Below are 21,543 nucleotides of genomic sequence, written 5' to 3'. Positions count from 1 at the left end.
TAAGAGAAAATTTTAGAAAGTTCTTAATTTTAAATGAGTTCTTGTTAACTGACCAGTTTTACATATTCAGCACGACACACACACACACACACACATATATATATATATATATATATATATATATATATATATATATATATATATATATATATATATATATATATATATATATTAAGCAAATGTCGCAAACCAAGCGATACAATTTCAATGCTTGTGGGATTTTTCTTACGCTATAATATTCATCCTTCTGGCTGTTGTGCCTGTGGGCACTTCCGGTCTTTCTCCTCTCTCCCTCTCTCCAGTGAACGCGGTCCCGTGGGAACGTATTCGCTTAGAAACCCTCCACTTTTCTACATTTTGCAAGCTCCTGAAGATGTGTTGATTGCAACACGAGAGGCCTAGAGCTATCATTCTACTCCCCCCGTGGTTGTTTTGCATATATATATATATATATATATATATATATATATATATATATATATATATATATATATATATATATATATGGAATTTTGTTGTGATGAAATGGAGAAAGGATGTTTAATATGAGGTGACGCAGAAATGTTTATTGCCAGAAGATGTTTAAAGACAATTAGTAAGGGTATGACAAAATGCAGACGAAAACTGTGTAATGAGGAACAGAGAAATATGTACAGTGAGAGGAAGAAAATACTTATAAGGATGTTCATAATGAGATGATGGAATGTTTATAGTTTTGTGGATAAGATTTTAACTGGATGAATAGATGATGTTGATAGTGAATACAATAACGTAAAACTAAATGATAAAAAAAAACATTCATTACAAATTATCACAATCACAGAAGGATTTTTAATAGTAAATAACATATATTTAGATTTGTATAGTTAATGAAACATGTTTATATTTATAAAAAGCACTTGTTTATGTATCTATAATTAGGTGGAGAAAACAGCTGATGGGGTTAAGAGTCGTTCCGGAGGCACGACCTGAGCCGTTTGAGCAGTACGACTCCGTCTTGATGTCCCGTCCTCCTTTTCTCTCGTTAACACATTCGGAACGTCGTCCCTCTTCTTGAGAGATGTCTTGCCCGAAAAGCTCGTACTGTTGGAGACATGGACCGCCATTTCGCTAACCAGCAAATTTGTTGCACCGCTGCAGAGACGGTGGGATGCATCATTCTGTGGAAGGTGTTTGGGGCTTTTCGAAATTCCAGTTTTGGTTAAGTTCAGGCATGACACTGATAGGTCAATGGGTCCTCCCTTCATTTTATCCTGAGAGATCGAGGGGAAATTTTTAATTTCTTGTTATATCTATATTTAAATTTAAATGTATTTCAATTAAAATTTTACTGACGATTAAGTTGGTCCTTCAGTGATAAAGGATGGAAAGAAATACGGAAAAAATACGGACTGTATCCAGTCTAATTTGTATGAGTGAGTCTCAACTAATCCTCAAACTGGAGATTGGTCTTAAGACGGCGTGTCAGCTTTATCCAGATGGGCTATTATCTAATCTAAATAACATTCCAGCACGGATGTAAACATCGTCTAAACATTAAAGCTTCACTGGCAAGTCTTTGGATTAGTTATGATTTTTTCCAGGCAATGTTTAAATAACATATTTGATATAAACATTATTACAGCATCAAGCTACCTTACCTGATGTTTGATACGCTTCCTGTACTCTCTGATGTAGAAGTCAGTGAAGAGGACGAAGAAGAGGAGAGCCATGCCGCTCACCCAGGCCAGCAACACCGATGGGATGGCACACTCCACAAACATTACCTACAATGTATGTTTCACGTCAATGATTTTTCTAAATACCATCTAACTGAGGAGGCCCATCTAAATATCACCTAACTGAGGAGGCCCATCTAAATATCATCTAACTGAGGAGGACCATCTAAATATCATCTAACTAGGAGGACCCTTTTTGATGTAAATTTTATAAGACAAATACACAAGTTGCAAAATAAGAATTAATTGAGACCACGTTTATGCTCAGTGTAGAGCTCCACTAAATCGTGAAGACTTGATAGAGCTCTACAAACAAGTACCGTTTGCGCAATAAAGCTTTGTCCTCTATGTTTTTCTTCATGCATGTCGGCATTACGCTATTAAGTCAAAATATTTTGCAAACTATTAGATCATTTAAACACTGGTTTCAACTAAAGCTTCATATTTATTTTTATTATTTCGTTAAATGTATTTTTTTTATATTAAGCAATAGTCGTAGGAGGGTTAAGCTGAGTCAATTGTTAGTCACAGCATTCATTTATTCGGTTGACTTAATTTCGCGATTATCTAATTAAACAAAAGCAATTGCAAACTATCAACATCTAATTTTTTTTCCTAATCAAGGTAGGGTAGCCTATAGAAGGATAAACATTCATCATCACTCATACAATGGAATACATATATAGATTCACCATCAAGTTCTGGATAATGACGACAGTGAACTGGACAATCTGGAGGGTAGTTAGGTACTTCTTCCACCAGAGGAAGGGACGCAGGCGAGGCCCCATGGCAGCCAGCAAGTAGTAGAGATACATCACGACGTGAACGAAGGAGTTGAGCAGGAACGTCAGTGTTGTGTGGCCGCCTTGGTGAGTATATAATATATATTCATTAATCACTGCAGACAGAAAATTGTAGTGGAATCTCGTCTGTTATTACACACAGCAGTAATTATTGTACTTGTAAGTAATATGAGGCTAGACCTCTCACATGCTGGTTTATTTACGATTTTTATAAGCTCAAACTAACACAGGATGTCTCTAAATACCTTCACACGCACGTACTGTTATGCGTCAGCTTGCAGTTTAATATAGCATTTCTCACACGCATACAGACTGAACTGTGCAATTTGATACCCTATAGAAGTACTGTTTGTAGAGTTTCTTCACGTCTTTAAAATTATAAGCACAGTAGATAATCTAATACCTTATATAACATTTATATTCGGACCACAAGCAAGATAATCAGGAGAGAGTGTTGACTCACCGGAATAATATCTGATCCCATACCACATACACACTGGCATCAGTGCGTGATGACATACATGGAGCAGAGATACGTGTTTGTTCTTCTTATGCAGCACGAAAAACACCTATAGAAGGAACGAATGTATTTTAAATAGCCTTTAAAATTAAGATTCTCATATACTTTTAGGGGAAGTTAGGGAGAGAAAAAATACTCAAGCAGTTCCGAAGGAAAAAACAGCTAATTTTTTCTTATACTACATTAATATGAAGCACTAGATTCGTATGGGACATTCATCACAAGGAAGTAGGTGGAGTTTCGACCCTCCGTCTGATAATGGTGTGAGAGACAGCACTGACATGCAGTTACTGTCACCAGGAAGCAATCAAGTTTACTCTAGTATTTAATTATATAACCAGCTAAAGGGAAGGGAGATGAGAGAACTGCTGCTACTGCTGTAACTACTACTACTACTACTACTACTACTACTACTACTACTACTACTACTACTACTACTACTACTACTGCTACTACTGCTACTACTACTACTACTACTACTACTACTACTACTACTACTGTTACTACTACTACTACTACTATTGCTACTACTACTACTGCTTCTGCTGCTACTTTTACTACTATTATTAATAATATAAGAAAAGGCTAAATCCGTAGGGTGTCATACAGTGCCTGGCGAATAAGAGGCAATCATGAATGATACCTGTAAGGGGAGGAAGGAACACCACCCACTCCTTGGATCAAGAGCATCTTCACCGACATCCATACACCTCCACTCGACCTCTAACGTAATTAAAAAAAACAGACTGATATTGTGATAAGCAATCACGTTAAGCTCTAAACCCGCATGGGTGATGCAAGGAGTGCTGGAGGCTCGCACCTCCGTCCTCGGATCACGAGACAGGTTGTAATAACACTCACCGTGTCAATAAAGTCCACGAACTTGGAAAACAGATACCAGTATCCAGCGTGCACCATCTGTGACAGGAAATGGACATGATGGTTCAATAAATCTTTTTTATTTTGGAAAATGTTTGATAATTTTATTATAAACATGAATAGATTATAACCTAAAAAAATAAAGAAAGTGGAAAGCTTTCTATTTAAAAAAAAAGTTAATTAAGGTTTCTCCTTCGAAGATTATTAACAATATTTAAGTGTCAATATTGATTTTAAACATAAACGTGGTAAGTAGCATCAATATTGATCTCAAACATAAACGTGGTAAGTAGCATCAATATTGATCTCAAACATAAACGTGGTAAGTAGCATCAATATTGATCTCAAACATAAACGTGGTAAGTAGCATCAATATTGATCTCAAATTAAACGTGGTAAGTAGCATCAATATTGATCTCAAACATAAACGTGGTAAGTAGCATCAATATTGATCTCAAACATAAACGTGGTAAGTAGCATCAATATTGATCTCAAAATAAACGTGGTAAGTAGCATCAATATTGATCTCAAACATAAACGTGGTAAGTAGCATCAATATTGATCTCAAACATAAACGTGGTAAGTAGCATCAATATTGATCTCAAAATAAACGTGGTAAGTAGCATCAATATTGATCTCAAACATAAACGTGGTAAGTAGCATCAATATTGATCTCAAACATAAACGTGGTAAGTAGCATCAATATTGATCTCAAACATAAACGTGGTAAGTAACATCAATATTGATCTCAAACATCAAAGCTTTTTTCTTAGCTTTTCTCTGTTATTCCTCAGTAAATTAAGCACAGAGACCAAGAGCTCTAAGTATCTCAGTACTTGAGAGAAAGTGTAACTCTCTCAGTGAGTCACTCGGGTCATGAAAGTTACTGATCTCTGAACTGACCTAAAATACTTTTTAAAATACCCAGGCAGTTAAGTCACTTTTTCCTCCTTTCTTATATCTTCCTATAAACAGCAGTTTTTTATGGCAAATTGAAAAATTTCAATTTAAAATTAAATAGCTCGTACCATGAAGGCCTTTTAACATGCTACTCAGCTTTCAATGTACTTTTCAACTGGATTAACAAAAAATGGCCATATGTATATTAGAGATTAATAAGAAAGATTACTGTACTTAAAATCCTTTTTTTATATAGTATACTAACCCAATTTTTTTTCTTATATACGGACGCCAGGAAAAAACTTTTGTTATTACTTATGTATAATGAAAAGTTATATTTTATGTGTTAGTTTACTTGTGCCCGAAATACAGTTTTGAATTATTACTGCATTTGTTATGCTGTGTTTTTAATCATAGCTTAAGTGTACAGTATTTATTGGAAATAAATTGTTTAGTAATTTGTCAGCTGGTTGTGTCATCCCGACCAGCTGCTGGTGTGAGCTGGTCGGGATGACACTTTGAGCTACTGTTGGTGTGAGCTATGTACCCATTACCTACATATTGTATCACCCTGAACCACTGTTGGTGTGAGCTATGTACCCATTACCTACATATTGTATCACCCTGAACCACTGTTGGTGTGAGCTATGTACCCATCACCTACATATTGTATCACCCTGAACCACTGTTGGTGTGAGCTATGTACCCATCACCTACATATTGTATCACTCTGAACCACTGTTGGTGTGAGCTATGTACCCATCACCTACATATTGTATCACCCTGAACCACTGTTGGTGTGAGCTATGTACCCATCACCTACATATTGTATCACTCTGAACCACTGTTGGTGTGAGCTATGTACCCATCACCTACATATTGTATCACTCTGAACCACTGTTGGTGTGAGCTATGTACCAATCACCTACATATTGTATCACCCTGAGCCACTGTTGCTGTGAGCTATGTACCCATCACCTACATATTGTATCACCCTGAACCACTGTTGCTGTGAGCTATGTACCCATCACCTACATATTGTATCACCCTGAGCCACTGTTGCTGTGAGCTATGTACCCATCACCTACATATTGTATCACCCTGAGCCACTGTTGCTGTGAGCTATGTACCCATCACCTACATATTGTATCACCCTGAACCACTGTTGGTGTGAGCTATGTACCCATCACCTACATATTGTATCACTCTGAACCACTGTTGGTGTGAGCTATGTACCCATCACCTACATATTGTATCACTCTGAACCACTGTTGGTGTGAGCTATGTACCAATCACCTACATATTGTATCACCCTGAGCCACTGTTGCTGTGAGCTATGTACCCATCACCTACATATTGTATCACCCTGAACCACTGTTGCTGTGAGCTATGTACCCATCACCTACATATTGTATCACCCTGAGCCACTGTTGCTGTGAGCTATGTACCCATCACCTACATATTGTATCACCCTGAACCACTGTTGGTGTGAGCTATGTACCCATCACCTACATATTGTATCACCCTGAGACACTGTTGCTGTGAGCTATGTACCCATCACCTACATATTGTATCACTCTGAACCACTGTTGGTGTGAGCTATGTACCAATCACCTACATATTGTATCACCCTGAGCCACTGTTGCTGTGAGCTATGTACCCATCACCTACATATTGTATCACCCTGAACCACTGTTGGTGTGAGCTATGTACCCATCACCTACATATTGCATCACCCTGAGACACTGTTGCTGTGAGCTATGTACCCATCACCTACATATTGTATCACTCTGAACCACTGTTGGTGTGAGCTATGTACCCATCACCTACATATTGTATCACCCTGAGCCACTGTTGCTGTGAGCTATGTACCCATTACCTACATATTGTATCACCCTGAACCACTGTTGTTGTGAGCTATGTACCCATCACCTACATATTGTATCACTCTGAACCACTGTTGTTGTGAGCTATGTACCCATCACCTACATATTGTATCACTCTGAACCACTGTTGGTGTGAGCTATGTACCCATCACCTACATATTGTATCACCCTGAACCACTGTTGGTGTGAGCTATGTACCCATCACCTACATATTGTATCACTCTGAACCACTGTTGCTGTGAGCTATGTACCCATCACCTACATATTGTATCACTCTGAACCACTGTTGGTGTGAGCTATGTACCCATCACCTACATATTGTATCACTCTGAACCACTGTTGGTGTGAGCTATGTACCCATCACCTACATATTGTATCACCCTGAGCCACTGTTGCTGTGAGCTATGTACCCATCACCTACATATTGTATCACTCTGAACCACTGTTGGTGTGAGCTATGTACCCATCACCTACATATTGTATCACTCTGAACCACTGTTGGTGTAAGCTATGTACCCATCACCTACATATTGTATCACTCTGAACCACTGTTGGTGTGAGCTGGTCATCTAAATACTTTGTCATGCTGAGAGCTGTTTCCTCCTCCATAACAAAAGATAATTTAAATAATCAGTAACAACTTACCCTGACCGCTTGAGGGTTGTCGGAGAAATCACATCTCTGGCATAAGATGGAGTAGCTACCGAACCAGCCGCCCATACCAGCCTGGGAACGAAAAAAAAAAGTAGATAGATTGACGAATAAGATACGTCTGTCACAGATGTTGCACAAGTATCTTATTCATCAGCATGACTGTATGGTATACCATTAGTGGTATACTCATTAGCATCTGTGTGCAGGATGAAATGGCGTATTGATGATAAATAAGAACACAGACAAGTTGAAAAAACTCTACACACAGCGATACGTACCAAGAAAAGTTTGTCCTGCAACTTTTACATCTGTCTTCAATATCTGCCTTTAACTGATATCAATTATTTACGTAAAGATACCTCTGCTATTATGATTGTGTGAAATAGTTCCAAAAAACTGGGGCAACGAAAGTATAAAATTAATAAATGTTCACGTGTTTACGTTTGCCGATAGTTCGTGGTGCACTCCATACTCATCCTGTGAACGGTAGCGCAAGGGAGTTAACGGGACCACATTTATTTGTTACAAAGAAATTTCGGATACTTTCTCAAAATATCTGATATCTACTTTTCTATTAATAAGATATCATGTCACATCATGTTCCTTTGTTGTCCATCTACATAATCCTCAATTAATGGAGAATCAAGTACACAGTGTTAAACAAAGTAACCAAAAGACCGACCATGTACTTTATTTTAGTTTAATCATTGTATGTGTGTCTGAAACACTCGTAACTAAGCCTCAGCCTGGCTAGTACAACTTCCATCATTCTATTACATTTCAAATTTCTCTGTAAATGTGCTTATCTCTATTCATATTATCGTGGGTTATAGATCTACTCAGGCTTGTTACTGCAGACCTTTGACATTCGAATTAATTTTCTATTCTCTCGTAACATAATTTCTAACACATGACACAGAAAGACAAATGTTATTATGAAGTTTCTGCTTTCAAAGTACTTTCTTTCAATAATTTGTCAGCTTTATCATATAGAAATGATTCTATAATAAATCTCAACGGAAAGCTTTTATTCTAATCATATAATTGATAAAGATTATAGTATCTGCGGCTACATTACTGTTTCTTAAGACTGTGTGTTAAATATTTTTTGTAAAGTAAAAGGACACAAGTGCAACTAATGTGACATTTATTGTGGCAACGTTTCGCTCTCCAGGAGCTTTATCAAGCCATTACGTAATGGCTTGATAAAGCTCCTGGAGAGCGAAACGTTGCCACAATAAATGTCACATTAGTTGCACTTGTGTCCTTTTACTTTACATATTGTCGGTAATTCTACCAACTTTATTACAAATATTTTTTGTATTATGCTCAGGGGAATGCGCTTAACCCTTAGGGAAAACTGGAAAGTAATCAGGTTTGAGCCAAGGAACGGGAGATAAACTCAAACTTCTCGAGTCAAAACGCTTTCACCAGCATCACAACACCCTCCTTGGAGGGTGTATATTAAATAACGAAAGGAGGGAAAGAGGTGTACTTACCTCCCAGAAGATGCGAGCAGAAAATATGACTTGGAAGACGTTGTAAGCCATCATGACGTTCCTGAGCCTGGCGAAAGGCTTCCTGGTGCTCATGTACTGAGGTCCCCACCAGGTGACGGTCCCCACGTACAGGAGACATGCGAGGATAGTGGGTAGAGGAGAACTCATGAGGAGCCATGAGTGCTGACGTGGGTCTGGAGTCAACTGGCGGGCCACGGTCAGGTCTCCATACATATAACTGAGTATAACAAGCACTGCTACTAACTTTCCCGTGGCCTTTAGTTGCCGTAATGTCTCTGCCAAAGACAAAAGTAATTCCGAATAGGGTTTTCTAATGCCGTGAAAAGATAAAAATATGCAAGAAGCGCTATGGAAGGAACGTTTGAGAGGGAAGACTTGCCAACAAGTCCAGTCAAGTGACACTGTGCCCAGCAGACTTTTATTATTAAACTTCATTAGACTCTAAACAGAGCTTCATCAAGTCACTGTTAGAAGCTGGAGTGACTTCATAAACCAGTGTTTAGTGTGAAACATCGTCTAAGTGCAGGAATACTCTGCATATAAAGTGTTTTTCAACCATGCAAATTATAATGGTCTCACTCACGCATAACAACCATTGCATCAGTCAGTAGCGAATTTACACATTCCTGTCTAAGACCTACTTTTACTAAACACATTCTCCCTTTCTCCTTGAAAACTTACCTGAGTTTCACAATCTTCTTAACTAATTTAGATAACCTACCACCTACTCTATACACTTGCAACATTTATTTCATATTCACCCGGTCATATGCCTTTTCTATATCCCTGTACACAATGAAAACTTCCTTATCTTAATCTATTTTTTTAGTTTTAATAAAAACACGTGGTCAATACATCCCCAACTTTTCCTAAAATCTTGTCCATCTGTGATCCTGTTTTCCGTCTTAATCTTAATTCTTTCAAAAACTTTACCTCACTCCAAAACTTCTCTTATTCTCGGCAAAATTTGTTGACAAAATTTCACCCTCTCATTTGCTCTAGTTTTTACACTCACCCCATTATCTTACCCTCCATATTCAGTCAGCACTAAATATCATACAGCTTCATATCAGTTCCGAATATCATTCTGTTCCCGATCACTTCCGAAAATCATTCAGTTCCATATCAGTTCCTAACATCATTCAGCTCTTGAATCAATTTTAAATATCATTCTGCTTCATATCAATTTTGAATATCATTCTGCTGCTCACTTAGGCTCAGTGGACGACGAAGTAATAGCCAACAACAGAAGCCTGAACAAAAGTACTGTCTCATTCTGGCTGTGAAGATCAGACCTTTTATACGAATGCCTTGTTTTCCTGGCTTGCTATGCGAATGCGCTGTATTTGCCGGACTTTTTTGGGTTATCCTAGGTTCTCTACACATATGCTGCTATGTATGATAATTCTATGTAACTGTATTTGTGTATACCTGAATAAACTTACTTACTTACTTACTTACTTAAAGCCTATCGGCTCAATGAGGGTGCCGTATGTCAGGAAACAGGACAAGTGCTTCCTGACGCAAGTCTTAGTTATACGATGACCCACAGCTGGACATTTTGGTCATTTGACCGAGAACTTCAGCTGGCTTACCGGCCCACCTCTATACAAATCATGGCTCTAGTTATGAGGGTGCTGTATGACACCTGATTTGAATACTTTATCATTAAAATTTCTATTAAAACACACTGAGTGTTTATACTCTGAGACACACATTCCTAGTATATACAGTCTGACAGACATACATCCCATTGTATATACAATGAGACACATATTCCTCCGATTATTTATAATGACAAACATTCCTCCTAGTGTACGTATATTAAGAAATATATGCAACTCTCTGTTTATATACACTGATATACACCTTCCGGTATATATACATTGAGAAACATACACCTTTCTAGGTACTTTCACCGATGTATATACACAGATATATCTCACGGTATATATACACTGAGAGACATTCACTATCTGCTGTACATACATGTATAAAACATGCATATACATGGGGTAACCAGATTTGATCCAAGGCAGGAGATAGTGGCTCCCACCACTTGGGTTAACAGCCCACCCTCAGCCTGTGTTATGGTTCTAACTGGCTTCACCACACCTGTGGTGTTGTTGTTAGACTGTGGGGCCTTGCCACACCTGTGGTGCCATTGTTAGATTGCGGATCTTGCTACACCTGTCATACCTATATTGCCGTTGGCAGTATGTGGCTCTCTCCACACCTTTAGTGCTGTTGGCAGCATTTTATAAAGACAGTGTTACGCACACACACACCAGGAGCTGAGTCTCGACCCCTGCAACCACAATTAGGTGAGTACAATTAGGTGAGTACACACACACACACAGTCCTAGGACCTGTGCTGTTTTTGGTATATGTGAATGACATAACGGAAGGGGGATGGACTCAGAAGTGTTCTTGTTTGCAGATGATGTGAAGTTAATGAGAAGAATCAAATCGGACGAGGATCAGGCAGGACTACAAAGAGACCTGGACAGGCTACAAGCCTGGTCCAGCAACTGGCTCCTTGAGTTTAACCCTGCCAAATGCAAAGTCATGAAGATTGGGGAAGGGCAAAGAAGACCGCAGGCACAATATAGTCTAGATGGCCAAAGACTGCAAACCTCACTCAAGGAAAAAGATCTGGGGGTGAGTATAACACCGAGCATATCTCCTGAGGCGCACATCAGTCAGATAACTGCTGCAGCATACGGGCGTCTGGCAAACCTACGGATAGCATTCCGATACCTCAGTAAGGAATCGTTCAAAACTCTGTATACCATTTACGTCAGGCCCATACTGGAGTATGCAGCACCAGTTTGGAATCCACACCTGGTCAAGCACGTCAAAAAATTAGAGAAAGTGTAAAGGTTTACAACAAGACTAGTCCCAGAGCTAAGGGGATTGTCCTACGAAGAAAGGTTGAGGGAAATCGGCCTGAAGACACTGGAGGACAGAAGGGTCAGGGGAGACATGATAACGACATATAAAATACTGCGCGGAATAGACAAGGTGAACAAAGACGGGATGTTCCAGAGATGGGACAAGAGGTCACAATTGGAAGTTGAAGACTCAGATGAATCAAAGGGATGTTAGGAAGTATTTCTTCAGTCACAGAGTAGTCAGGCCGTGGAATAGCCTAGAAAGTGACGTAGTGGAGGCGGGAACCATACATAATTTTAAGGAGAGGTATGATAAAGCTCATGGATTAGGGAAAGAGAGGACCTAGTAGCAATCAGTGAAGAGGCGGGGCCAGGAGCTATGAATCGACCCCTGCAACCACAAATAGGTGAGTACAAATAGGTGGGTACACACACACACACACACATACACACATATACACACATACACACATATTCACACACTTTGTACATGTCGTCTTGTCAGAGTTCTCGTCAGTCCTACAATCGCAATTGATTGACACTTATTATAAGAGACGAGAAGGATGCGCTCACCTTTCTCTTCTGGCTGCGGGATGACTTCCGGCGTCTCGCGGCGGGCGGAGGTAGACGAAGTAGTCATCTTCCAAGAGTAGAGAGTCTGTTCTACTCCAGGTGTGGAGAATTACTCCAGTCCCAGGCGTAGTGGGTCGGTTCTACTCCAGGTGTGAAGAGTTACTTTAGTCCCAGGCGTAGTGGGTCGGTTCTACTCCAGGTATGGGAAGCTGCTTAATCTCCAGGCGGGACAGCGGATCACTTCACCCAGATATTCGTCTGTTCGGGAAGGAACAAAAAAAAAAAAAGAGAAAATTATTGAAAGAGAAGGGCCGTAGATGTTTGATCATTATATTTTAACGTTAGCTAGAGATACAGCTAACGCTTGAACTAGAGCTAGAGTTAGAGCTAAGGCTAGAGTTAGAGCTAGAGTTAGAGCTAGGGCTAGAGCTAGAGGTAGAGCTAGTGCCTAGAGGCATGGGCTAGAGCTAGAGTTACACCTCAGGTTACAGCTAGAGGAAATCCAGCACATGCGTTATTATTGTCATCATGGCAAAACGATAAGTCTGTGAGGAGAGTAAACAAGGCCCACACACTGCGGGTTAACAGCATTTTATCGTGAAAATAGTTCGCCACGTGTCGTCCACGGGGGCTTCATTGTCTCTTGTGGGAGAAACGTCCTAACAATAGAATGCCCTGATTCCTCAGTGTGTTTTATATACATACATTCGATATTCTTCGCCTCTGAATTATTTACAAGTCAATGAGGGGTTATATAGCGCCTGGGGAATGGAGGTAAACAGGTTTAAAGAAAGCAAGAGTAATTTCCGTTCTTTATATCAAGACCCCCCCTCAAGGAAGGTTCCTTGATGTTGGTGAGGGGCTCTTGATTTAGGGAATTGGATCTGTGCTCCAGTTCCCCGAATTAAGCCTGAATGCCTTCCACATCCCCCCCCAGGCGCTGTATAATCCTCCGGGTTTAGCGCTTCCCCCTTGATTATAATAATAATAATAATAATATATCAAGACCCATTCACCGGCGTCAAGACCACGCCCATGAAAGGTGGACTGCAAGTAGAATGGTCTCATTGGGTTAAACAAGTAGTGAAAGTGAATGTTGTAGTTTATGCGTCAGGGTATAAACACTGACAGGGGTCTTTATCTTAACCAGTTCTATGATGACGGCCCTATGCCGGGGTGAGGCAGGACTGTGGTGGCAAATACAAGAAGTGAATAATTTTTAGTAACTGGATGGTTAGCAAGATGAACAAGCAACCGTCGGGAGAAAGGTGAGGGTAGAGCCAGAGAACGAGCAGAAGGGGACGAGGAAGCAAGGTGTGAATTTCAGAAGACTGAACTATATTTTGCAAGAAAAGGTTGTGTTGTAACAAGAGGAGGAATAATTGGTGGAATGAGAAGGTTAAGAGGCTGGTGAAATGGGGAAAATATTTGCATCTGAAGCTGAGTATATTGTGAAGACAATAGAAGTTTAATAAGTAACGAAAAAATGCAAAAAATAAATGACAGAATCAGTGAATCATTTTCAGCATTTTGCATAATTAGAAAAATGTTTTGGAGAGGGAAAAAAGCACGAGGAAATCTATGGGGCAAATGGACTTGTAAGATAAGAATGAAAATAGTGGAAAGCTGGATAAAGACTTGGAGGTATGAAAAAATGGAGGTGGAGATTTTATGCATGGGGCAGAGAGGAAGGGAATCTGTTAAAATGAGGGAAGAGGCAAAAATGAGTACAGTAAAAATAAGTGAAGCAGTAAGTCGATTTAAATATAGAAAAACAGCGAGGATCTATAGGACTAAGAAAACTGAAAACAGATGGAGAATTCTTTTGGAAAGGTTGGTACATTTGTTTAAGGAATGCATGAAAGAAGGGAAAGTACCAAAGGATTGGCAGACAGCATGCATAGTTTCTTCCTATAAATACAAAATGAATACAAGAGTAAACTGTGTGGAATTGAAAACAATACGTATAATTATATACGAAGAAGATTAAGTTAGGAAGGGAGGAGGAAATGTAGATCAAAAGTCTGCATTAAAGAATATAAGAGAACATCATGTAGGTGAAGATATAGCTCGTTGCATTTAGATATTCTGAAAAGATTTATGGTTATTTAACAAGGGAATCGAGGCAGATGGTGCTGCAAATGTGTAAAAAAGGGGATACGTTGCTGAAGGATGTAAAAAAAATCAGGAGAGCTTTGAACAGATTATGGTAGGCAGGAGAGAAAAGACTTTTTTTTATAGTAAAATTAAGCCTGATATAGAGATGGGTTATATCAACGAAATTGTTTAATCCACTTCATGAGGGAATTTAAAATTAAAGTCAATTATATAGGGATGCTGTGAGGTATCGGAAGATAATGCCTCTTACATAATGTGGGCATTGTTACAGACATGATGACAAGGTGCTTTTGTAGGATTCAAAAAAGATAATGCTGGCTTTCGTGGAAGAAGTTGAGAGGATGTGTAAAAAATGAGGTGAAAAAAATGTGATACATGTCGAGAGCAAGAAGTCTATTGATAGATTAGCATGTCATCTAAGTACAAGGAAGGAGCATTAAGCAAAAGACTATACAGTATTTTCTTGTGATAAATGGTTTGAAAACCGACAAGTTGAAGATTGAGACACTTATGTTGCATAATTGTCTCAATCTTCAGTATTATCTTGGAGCAAATGTGTAGGCTAAAACGGACCATGAGAGATGAATCCCAAAATGCAAGGGAAGGAACATAGAAAAGGTGAAAATAAGGAAATGTGTCACTGGCATCACAAAGTGCAAAGATGCAACGAAGTGGAAGCTGAAGGCAGAGGAGATACCGTGACGGAGTTTCATATGTGATGTGGGTATTACTAAGAGAATAAAGAGTGAAGAAATTGGAAAAATTGAAATAGAACAAAGCGTATAATTCAGAGAGTTAATCAGGGTTGATGAGAGAGTTGGATCATTTTCAAGGATTTGGAGTAAATAAGTGTAGCTGACGTTTTAATAAGGGTTAGAAGAAGGGTGCCAGGGAAGTTTTCAAAGGTAGGGTTATGGTACGCAGCAGGCATGTGATAGACGTTAGCACCTATGTCTGCTTAGCACCTATGTCTGCTTCATGACAATTCCCAGATTATTGCCCCTGCGGCCCGGTCTCAGACCAAGTCTCCTGGTGGACAAACCAATTAGCCTGTACATACACAGACAGCCGTCCATATCAAAAAACGTTCATATAGCACAAGCAATGTAAAGTGTCAACAATACAATACTAGTGTAGTATGTACTGCGATAACCCCATTTATAAGCAGCCCCCCTGGCCAAGCCTTAGTCACATGACCCCTGTTTGTACCTCGCACGTACGCCTGAGAACCCTCTCCCTCACACTCGACCAGGCCTAGGGGAGAGGCAGACGTGCATAGGCCAGGCTGGCCACGGATATTCAACACAGCGCCTACAATAATAGTTCTACCATCACTTCCCAACCTCGAACTACGACAAAGAGCTCTCGATATGTGAGGTCACTCTGGTCTTCTCACAATCCCCTTAAAATGTAAATTGGAGACGCACTGAAGACTTAAAATGAGATAATTTGCCACAGTTATAGTAACTAATGAGAATACAGCATTCATCAGTTAACCGTAACGTTGTATCACATTAACGTGAAAAATATGAAAGCATTATTAATATCATATTATCATTTTCATAAAGGGGTTAACCAACAGTAACAGCCTGGTTGATCAGACCTTGATCCACCACAAGGCCTGGTCTCAGACCGGGCCATGGGGTCGTTGACCACCGAAATCCTCTCCATGTATACCCTAGGTACTCCGAGTGGGCCCCTCAGAGCAAGGAGTGGCGAAGACTCCATCATCTGTAAACAAGAGTGTGTGACACAGGCGCCCGATCATTACCTTACAAACTCGAGGTCGTACCCATATAGCAATACTTTCCATAATTATCATGCTATAACGATGATGTGTTATATCAGCGACATTGTTTACTCCACATAACGACTTGACAAAGATCCTGGAGACCGAAACGTTGCCACAATAAAAGGTCACATTAGTTGCATCTGTGTCCATTTACCTTCGATCATGATTCTGATTAGCAGGCAATTTTCTAATAAATAAAACCCGTTTTGAGTAACAAAAATAGGGGAGAATATACTGGTGCTCGGAGAAGACGATAGGAAAAACTTGCTGGTTGCCCGGAGAAAAACTCTCATGTTTTTAATACTGGAAGAAAAACTTGTCTGTCAGCGAACCTGACTCAATACTTGCATCCTTGCCCTTGACTTTCAGCACAAGCGTGCAAACACACACACACACACACACACACACATACATACACACACACTGTGTACGTTTGGCCCATATTGGAATATGCAGCGCCAGTTTGAATGAGGAAACTAGAGAAAGTGCAAAGGTTTGCAACAAGACTAGTCCCAGAGCTAAGAGGTATGTCCTTCGAGGAGAGGTTAAGGGAAATCGACCTGACGACACTGGAAGGCAGGAGAGTTAGGGGGAATATGATAACGACATAAAAAATACAGAGAGGTATAGACAAGGTGGACAGAGACAGAATGTTCCAGAGATGGGACACAGCAACAAGGGGTCAAAGTTGGAAGATAAAGACTCAGATAAATCACAGGGATGTGAGGAAGTATTTCTTCAGCCATAGAGTTGTCAGGAATTGGAATAGTCTGGGAAGTGATGCAGTGGAGGCAGGATCCATACATAGCTTTAAGAAGATGTATGATAAAGCTCATGGAGCAGGAAGAGTGACCTAGTAGCGACCAGTGAAGAGGCGGGGCCAGGAGCTGTGGATCGACCCCTGCAACCACAACTAGGTGAGCACACACACACGTGTAAGAATGTTTGGAAATACTGCTTGAGCCTTAGAGTGTTCAAGAAATGGAGTAGAAAGCGAAGTGGTAGAGGCGAGCTCCATACATGGTTTTAGGAATAGGTACGATAGGATTCACGCAGCCAGGAGAAACTTAAGTCAATGGCGGCCAGCAAAGAGGCTGGGCCAGAGGCTGAGACTCAAATCTTGCAACCACAACTAGGCAAGTACAATTAAGGAAAATCGCTATACTCAAATGGGTCATAAAGCGCCTGGGGGGAACGAGAGGCAATCAGGTTTGATCCAAGGAAGGGGACAACAAGTCCAGTTACTTGAATCAAGAGCCCCCTCACCAGAAGTCTGGATGACTAACGAGGAAGTTAAATCAATATTTTCTGGCAGAAAGTGAAATATCTGGAGTATTTTCTTTTACCTAAAGACCGGTATTGCTTTGGGCCATAACCTACCAGGAGTGGAGGGTAATATTTTCCATGGCCTCTATCATTTAAAGTATTCTCGTTGACTTAAAGACTGGTATTACCCTCCCAGTAACAAGCCAACTCACATAACTTGTTTAACAAGGCAAGTAACTACCAGCAATTTGAGGTACGTCGACACTAACACATTCACTGAAGACACCCTTATTCAAAACGTTTCGGTCCTTGGACCGAAACGGTTTTAACAATGGTATCCTAAGTGAATGCATTCATAACCATTTTCCGAATGTAACTTATTCAATAGACAGCATGTCTTCAACGCTCTGAGCATTTGATAAGAGAAAGACATACGTAGTATAATGCGCTACTTTGCTGGCAACGTTTCGCACAAGCAACAGATTTGTAAGTCAATTTATGAGGGCAAAAACGTTGTGAAGAGCAAGCTTCATTTTTGACAATATTTCACTCTGTATAAAGCTTTATCAGATCATGTTTCGCCCTGTGTACAAATTTATCAAGACAGACTTTAACAAAAGTCCTGCACAGAGCAAAATATCGACCCAATAAAAGCTGGTTCTACAAGTCTTGTGCTTGGCCTTGTACTTCTTGATAATAAGCCAGTTCATTAAAATAGGTCTTGCCTTCCCAAACTGGTTAGCCACTTTGTATATATACTCTCAGCAGTGCATATACACTAAGAGGTATATACCTCAGCATTTATACACTGAAGAGTTATCTAAAATCTGTACACTAGCGATTAAATTATTCTTGGCAGGTGGTGTACAGATGACTTGCATTCTTAATGACCTTTTTACAGTCGATAGGCTTTGTATCTGATACACAAATAACTCGCACATAAAAAAGAGAAGCTTACGACGACGTTTCGGTCCGACTTGGACCATTTACAAAGTCACACTAACCAGAAGTGGAGCAGGACGGTTATATATAGGCAGGAAGAGGTGGTGGTGGTAGTGGTAGTAGTAGTAGTAGTAGTAGTAGTAGTAGTAGTAGTAGTAGTGGTAGTGGTAGTAGTGGGGAATAAGGAGGAGGAGCCAGTCAAATACAAAGAAAGGGGAGCACTGCAAGGGAGCTAGGTGCCCACAGAGGGAGAGCAAGTGCACAGAGGTGGGTGAAAGGGGAAGTGGTGAAATAAAGAAGGAACAGAAACACGAGACAGAAGAAAGAAAGACAACCCTTTCCTCTTTCCTTTTTCTCCTCTGGGTTGTCTTTCTTTCTTCTGTCTCGTGTTTCTGTTCCTTCTTTATTTATTTCACCACTTCCCCTTTCACCCACCTCTGTGCACTTGCTCTCCCTCTGTGGGCACCTAGCTTCCTTGCAGTGCTCCCCTTTCTTTGTATTTGACTGGCTCCTCCTCCTTATTCCCCACTACTACCACTACTACTACTACTACTACTACTACTACTACTACTACTACTACTACTACTACCACCACCACCTCTTCCTGCCTATATATAGCCGTCCTGCTCCACTTCTGGTTAGTGTGACATTGTAAATGGTCCAAGTCGGACCGAAACGTCGTCGTAAGCTTCTCTCTTTTATGTGCGGGTTATTTGTGTATCGTTCCAGTCACGGTATTGTGCCTTTTTTTTGTTATTTGTATCTGATAAACCAGGTAATTAGTTTTATGATGTTGGATCTCACGCTAGAACGTTTGTCTCACAATCGAAGGGATCCTAGTTCGATTGCCAGGTTGGCCGTGATGTATGGGCAAAAATCTTCTTGTATCTGCTATATTTACCTGGTAGTGAATAGGAACTTAAATGTTGTTTGTGTATTGAGCGTCACATCCCAGGAGCCGGTAGCATACGTTATATTTTGGACTGGGTTTGTAAGTCTGGTTCCTGTTTTGTAAGTCAAGGCCTGTCTCCTGCTCTGTAAGTCAAGGCCTGTCTCCTGCTCTGTAAGTCAAGGCCTGTCTCCTGCTCTGTAAGTCAAGGTCTGTCTCCTGCTCTGTAAGTCAAGGCCTGTCTCCTGCTCTGTAAGTCAAGGCCTGTCTCCTGCTCTGTAAGTCAAGGCCTATCTCCTGCTCTGTAAGTCAAGGCCTTTCTCCTGCTCTGTAAGTCAAGGCCTGTCTCCTGCTCTGTAAGTCAAGGTCTGTCTCCTGCTCTGTAAGTCAAGGTCTGTCTTCTGCTCTGTAAGTCAAGGTCTGTCTCCTGCTTTGTAAGTATAGGTCTGTCTCCTGCCTTGTAAATGAATGTCTGTCTCTTACCTTGTAAGTGGAAGCCTGTCTCCTGCCATGTAAGCGAAGCCCTGTCTCCTGCCTTGTAAGTGGAAGCCTGTCTCCTGCCTTGTAAGTGAAGCCCTGTCTTCTACCTTGTAAGTGGAAGCCTGTCTCCTGCCTTGTAAGTGAAGCCCTGTCTCCTGCCTTGTAAGTGGAAGCCTGTCTCCTACCTTGTAAGTGAAGCCCTGTCTCCTGCCTTGTAAGTGGAAGCCTGTCTCCTGCCTTGTAAGTTAAGCCCTGTCTCCTACCTTGAAAGTGGAAGCCTGTCTCCTGCTTTGAAAGTGAAGCCCTGCCTCCTACCTTGTAAGTGGAAGCCTGTCTCCTGCCTTGAAAGTGAAGGCCTGTCTCCTACCTTGAAAGTGAAGGCCTGTCTCCTTCCTTGAAAGTAAAGGTCTATCTCCTGCCTTGTAAGTATAGGCCTGTCTCCTGCCTTGAAAGTGAAGGTCTGTCTCCTGCCTTGTAAGTATAGGCCTGTCTCCTGCCTTGAAAGTGAAGGCCTGTCTCCTGCCTTGAAAGTGAAGGTCTATCTCCTGCCTTGTAAGTATAGGCCTGTCTCCTGCCTTGAAAGTGAAGGCCTGTCTCCTGCCTTGTAAGTATAGGCCTGTCTCCTGCCTTGAAAGTGAAGGCCTATCTCCTGCCTTGTAAGTATTGGCCTGTCTCCTGCCTTGAAAGTGAAGGCCTATCTCCTGCCTTGTAAGTATAGGCCTGTCTCCTGCTGTGTTCATATCGGCTTGCCTCGTGTTCAACAAGTGTATTTTGTATAAAAAAGAGAGCATATAATATGACAACTGTATAAAATACACACATTTACAATGTCGTAAAAAATAAATTTTTGCACGACTTCTGAGCACCATAGAAACTATCACAGTCGGAGCAGTCTTCCTGGATGAAGATCTCCCATCGCTTCACTGTCATATTTCTACTTTTATTAACGGTATGTGAAGCCTACAAATTAATAGAACACATGGGCAACACCTTGGTAGCTTTATTGTCAAATTACTGTATGTTAATTACTGTAGGTTAATTACTGTAGGTTAATTAGTGTAGGTTAATTAAGGCTCAGGGACGGAACCCATCTATCAAAGCTGATGGTTTGATTACCTCATCTTCCACTGATGTTATTTCGGTAATAAACTTACCCAAGTGCTGTGCTAATTCATCTTTGTCGTAGATCTCTAAATTACTCAACAATATAAAGTTGAATTCTTCTAACCTTCTAAAATTGGCTTGTTTTTAAAAATCCCACAAATATTGTGTCTACAGTGACTGATCTTCGTATAAATAATTTCAGCCATAAGTTAGTATCTCCAGATAAAAAAAAGTGATTGAAATCTCATTTATCAAAGAAAACACAAAAGAATGAATATAATAAGTTGACAAAAGTGACTTTGCGAGAACTCCGAGTAAACAGAGCCTTGAAAGATCACTTGAGATTGTGCTGTGTCATCTGAAATATTTACTACCAGCAATTCATGGTTATTGTTGCAACATTGAAATCTTGAATGAGAGACTGTGCAATCTGTTGATAGTTTAGGAAAATTACAACTTCTTTCTGGGTTTTGTTGGACGAGATTGTGCCCGAAGCTGATGGATGTAAATGCTTGTTCACTTCTGTATGTCTGTTTCTCTGTGTCAGTTTCTCTGTTCCTCTCTCTGTCTCTGTCTCTCTGTCTGTCCGGCTGTCTGTCTGTCTG

General features: G+C 40.4%; 1 protein-coding gene across 1 annotated transcript; it reads right to left on the bottom strand.

Moving 5' to 3' along the window:
• Nucleotides 1-784: 784 nt before the first annotated feature.
• On the bottom strand, nucleotides 785-12,555 carry LOC128700487 (very long chain fatty acid elongase 7-like). The gene is made up of 8 exons (XM_053793721.2): nucleotides 12,348-12,555; nucleotides 8,860-9,155; nucleotides 7,352-7,432; nucleotides 3,903-3,959; nucleotides 2,985-3,090; nucleotides 2,411-2,583; nucleotides 1,641-1,766; nucleotides 785-1,253 (listed from the first exon to the last, which is right to left on the bottom strand). The coding sequence occupies exons 1-8, from the start codon at nucleotides 12,412-12,414 to the stop codon at nucleotides 918-920; spliced, it is 1,242 nt and encodes a 413-aa protein (XP_053649696.1). The 5' UTR covers nucleotides 12,415-12,555; the 3' UTR covers nucleotides 785-917.
• Nucleotides 12,556-21,543: the final 8,988 nt, after the last annotated feature.

Source organism: Cherax quadricarinatus, chromosome 65 (genome assembly GCF_038502225.1).
Source record: "Cherax quadricarinatus isolate ZL_2023a chromosome 65, ASM3850222v1, whole genome shotgun sequence".
Classification (NCBI taxonomy): Eukaryota; Metazoa; Arthropoda; class Malacostraca; order Decapoda; family Parastacidae; genus Cherax; species Cherax quadricarinatus.
This window is presented reverse-complemented; position numbering and strand designations above follow the sequence as displayed.

What these genes read in the sequence shown, in the direction of transcription:
- LOC128700487 (XM_053793721.2), bottom strand. Translation starts at nt 12,414, where the DNA reads ATGACTACTTCGTCTACCTCCGCCCGCCGCGAGACGCCGGAAGTCATC. An exon ending in CCCGCAGCCAGAAGAGAAAG is followed by an intron (nt 9,156 to 12,347) that starts GTGAGCGCATCC and finishes TGTCTTTGGCAG; the next exon opens with AGACATTACGGCAACTAAAG. An exon ending in CTGCTCGCATCTTCTGGGAG is followed by an intron (nt 7,433 to 8,859) that starts GTAAGTACACCT and finishes TTTCGTTCCCAG; the next exon opens with GCTGGTATGGGCGGCTGGTT.